Genomic DNA, 4,511 nt, shown 5'->3' with positions numbered 1-4,511 from the left:
AAAATGCCCGAAGTATTATATCAAGGTCTATTACATACAGATATGTTGACAACGATCTAAACGATAATAAATTTTGATGGAGCCGTACCTGTAGACATGAAGAGTCTTGCCAGATTTTTCTTCTTGTGTCAATATCATTTTTTAAGGCGGTATAAAGCTTGCGTACGGAAATAAACACAGCTTCAAAATTTTATTTGTTTATTATATTGATTTCTACACACTCACTGTTTTTATTATCCGGTTATTCAATAATGCAATCAGCAAGAGTTGATTCATGCAATTATAAATTATTTTGATATTAGCTTAAAGACCCACCACAACGTAGTAACATACCTTTTCTTTGAAAATCATTCTGATCATACCGATATATAAAGCTTTACTACAAGGTGACAGGTGGACAATCTAGACCTTTCCTGAATTAATCTGTTTTCACAACCTCACCTGTTGATTTATTCAGAGAATGGCTTCCACTACTGTTTAAAAACATTATAGAACAATAACTAGAAATAACGTTTGGTCTAATCGTAACTAAATACATCAAGTACTGTGCATACTGTTACTTTAATTCAATGAAATGTTAACACATTAAACACAATATCCCGACCTGACCATATTGTAACTATATACCTGTGTCTTCCATGCAAATCAAGTATAATTACCATCATGGAAACACAAAGAATACAATTATTCTGCAGTGGGTCTGTAAGCATGTATAAATATATTTTCATATCAGTTGATATGAACAAAGCACTGGTCTAGTGTAGGTGTGACTGCATACGACGAAACGAAGTGAAATGACGGTTTCAAGCTTCATGAAGATTATACGACTTCAAAAAAGTAATCAAAGTCCAAAACATTATTACAAAACGGACATTTAGAAGATGGTCTTTGAAATTTTATATTTGTTTCTTTTGTCTTTTTGTAAATTTTACATATAAAACAAGCCTAGATCAAATTGTAGTAAAAGCGAATCATATATTTGTTGTTATACGCCAAAATTTAACCTAAAATATTATAATATTATATTTGTAATTATTCAATGCTTTATAATGTTAAATGCAAAGTAATACACCCTCGATATTTTCCCACTCATTAATGCATTTAAAACACGTGATAATTTCTATATCAGATTGCATAGATATAATCCTAAGCCCTAACAGAAAACTTTTATTTTTTTTAAAAAATGCGTAAACAAGATTCATATACATGTAGGTTGTAAATTGGTGGGGATTTTTACGCGCTTACAATTTGTTCGCAACAACAAAGGCTTGCTACGAATTGTTACATTTAAATAAAGATGTATGCGGGAAAAAGTTGAAGCATAGAGAATTTTCTAAAATTTTTGCTTGTATGTTCTTTTAAGATATTAAGACGTATTTGTTAATAAATGTATCAGTTATTCCAGGTACAATTTAAATGTTTTTATAAACGAAAAATAATCCCAGTGCGGAGAATGTTCATTTTTTCTTGTATATATACCTATATATAACACTAGAAAATGTTACAAAACCCCTGATAGGTCGCTTGGCTTGTTTTCAAGATAAATAACGTTTAATTACCTCCCTTTATACTTTTAAACTTCTAATATTTCCAAACACATTCTGTTTAAGAGCGATTTTTTTACACTTGAAAACACTTTTAATCTTCCCATCTCATAATGTTTTAGTGAAAAATTGATTTAAACCAACAAAACCATTGAGAGTAATGAATTATTTGAAATGCCGGAGACAATGTCCGTTGCTATCAATTTTTGTGTATATGTTGTTTGGACGAGATCAACTATTGATGTTAATTTCATTAAATCAATTCTGTTGGCTTAGAAGATATGGTGTGGACTCAAAATGCAAGCTTTTTGACATGTAAGTGTCAGATTGACCTGGGACATAGTGACGTGGATCTGCGCGTCGTCTTGGTGAGACATACCATTGATTCCAAGAGATTTAGACGACACAAAATTTAATTATTTGACTTTGACCTCCTATCAAGAGCATGGGGCATTGTGACATGAGTTTTGTGCCGTATATATCGTCTTTGTGGGTTTACAATGGGTGCTATTTTCATGAAAGTCTTAAAAGCGGTCAACTCTTAACTCCAATACTTCTCATATACTTTGTATATTGGGTATAATAAAATTTGTGCATTTTGAATATTGATAGACCTAAAACGTCCTGATAATGCCTCAGTATGACTCATAGATGAACCATGAGAAAATGTATGTTTTCTATTCCATTGTCAAGGAAATTTGGGCATATCTTGTGATTTTGATCTGTTGTCAAGAAAAATGTTATCTACTTCTAAAACACCTTTTTTGATAAAGGCTCTTACAAGATTATTGTTCCGCAACTAATAACTTGTAAACTTTTAAATCAAATCTGAACAAACCTCTTGCCTTGGATTAATCCTATTTCGTCTTCGTTTTTGTTCTGCATTATATTCAATATATGCATCTTGTTTACATTTTTAACATTTAAAACATAACTTTCAACCTGCTTTTATAGCATGATACAGTGATCGTAAACAGGGGTGTGAGAAGTGTTACCGTATATAAATTCTTTCATATTTGTGTGATTGTATTCCCTCAATTTTAACCTTTCAGGTAAATGAAAGGAATTTATTGTCAAAGTAACTTGAAATAATTTTTCACTTCTTTGCCGGACAAAACTTCCGCTGGTCCTGGTCGATGAAATTATATGCAGTTGCCTTGGACGGCTATAATACAACATAGATTTTATCTCGTAGTTGATAACTGCGCACTTTTCTTGAAATCGCAACAATTTTAAAATGTAATTAGTCTACGAATAGCACTTGAGAAGAGTAGACGTCACTTAACACGTTACGGTAAGTATATTTTATAACCAGTCAGTTAAGTTGGTTGGACTATAAGACCCCCAAAATGAAAGTTCTTGTTCAGTACGAATTGTATAGATAAGTAAAATTGTCCATACACATTCTCCAGCATGTCCCCCTATATCTTGTTTTTCTAAAATTTCCATGCGTCACTGATCGCTGCTTTTCGCACACTCCTGGGCTATTACGTTCGACGATGCTATCCCATGTAACTCCAACGCCTTTAGGTATAGGACCTCTAGACTTTCTGTAAGTCCGCAGACACAAAACTTGTATATCATTTTGTTTTCTTTTTTAGCAAAAATGTCTAAAATTCTAGACCAAATCGATGCATTCTCTCTTTTTTTGGTCGGTGTTTCAGTGAAGATTCCTTTGTCTCCGTCTGTTTGACTATCAAACACAATATTGAAGTCCTCAATGTTTTCTTTTGTGTAAGACAATATATCTATATTCTCCCCTAACGTAACATCATCAAGTCCAAACTGCTTTTGATAAAAAATGACTTCTTTTCTAAAAATCCTTTTTTGTTCGCAGTCATTTTCTGTCGTAGTTATTTGAAGTGCTTTTTTTCGGTATTTGATACAAAAGCATATCCCTCTTTTTAGCGAGCACTTTACCAGTAAGTGCTGAAAAAGAAAGGGCCAATGTTTGAGCTTTTATTATAGGCAAATCTTCCAACAACCGCTCTCTTAATTTCGGGAAATCGAACGCTTCATCGTCAAAATTATCAATCAAGAAAATGTCGGAATGCTTATCCAAATTTTCAGCACATGCTATTCGAACTTCTTCACACAAGTCGGCCACAACAAGCTCAGACTGTTTAAATTTCTTCCGCCTTTTCTGTTCACTAGCAATAGTGCTATCTATAGCGGTGCGCATAAAATAAAACTTCTTTCCTCGTTTTTTAATTTCGTCCGCAATCCATTGTTCATCTTCCGTAAATCTGTTACTGGTTATGAGGAAAAAGCAGTCGTATTGATCGATCTTAACATCTTTCAGGTACTTTGCCTTTGGAAACCTTTTGGTGCCTACTCCTGGTAGATCATGGAGGACGATATTTGGATGTTTTGGATATTGGTACTCTTGTACTTCGGTAGTAGTTTCCTTTATTCCTACTGCCGCAATTTCTTTGTCGGATCCATCTATAAGAGCATTGATAAAGGCTGATTTTCCTTCTCCACTGCGTCCAATTACTGCAAAATGTACAGGTATAGTCTGCCAACGATCAAGATCTCCTTGAACTTTTCTCCTCAACCCAGAAATACCATATTTCTCTAGCTCTTCTTCATACTGTTTGACTTCTTCCGTTATGTTTGACCCTTGAACAGTAAGCACTCGTTTCAGTTCCGAAAAAATCTTTTGGAGTTTTTTCTTGGTCCAATTCAAAACGTAAGCCATCTAAACGAAAAATGTCATTTTTAATGTGTATATAATGCCCTGTTCACCTGATAAGATATTTACACTAGGTGGATAATTTTAAAACTGTCATATTTTTATCGATGTAAATTTATATCAATGCTAGGTTCACATGAAGTCAAGAAGTTCGTGTGCAAATTAATCTCTTAATTTGACTTATGGGTATATCAGTGGCGGATCAATTTAATATCTGTCAGAATTATGTCTTTCTATGAAGAAACTTGAGTTTAAAATCATAGTCACTTTTT

The 4,511-nt window shown here is 33.2% G+C and overlaps 1 protein-coding gene across 1 annotated transcript; it reads right to left on the bottom strand.

The window, feature by feature from the left end:
* Positions 1 to 3,381: 3,381 nt before the first annotated feature.
* Positions 3,382 to 4,245, bottom strand: LOC128548776 (T-cell-specific guanine nucleotide triphosphate-binding protein 2-like). The gene has a single exon (XM_053524225.1). It carries the CDS (start codon positions 4,243 to 4,245, stop codon positions 3,382 to 3,384), a length of 864 nt encoding a protein of 287 aa, XP_053380200.1.
* Positions 4,246 to 4,511: the final 266 nt, after the last annotated feature.

The sequence above is a fragment of the Mercenaria mercenaria genome, chromosome 15, assembly GCF_021730395.1.
Source record: "Mercenaria mercenaria strain notata chromosome 15, MADL_Memer_1, whole genome shotgun sequence".
Classification (NCBI taxonomy): Eukaryota; Metazoa; Mollusca; class Bivalvia; order Venerida; family Veneridae; genus Mercenaria; species Mercenaria mercenaria.
Note: the sequence above shows the minus strand (reverse complement) of the source record. Positions and strands in the feature narration are given on the sequence as shown.

Excerpts from the sequence above, each read along its gene's own strand:
- LOC128548776 (XM_053524225.1), bottom strand. The coding sequence starts at position 4,245 with ATGGCTTACGTTTTGAATTGGACCAAGAAAAAACTCCAAAAGATTTTT.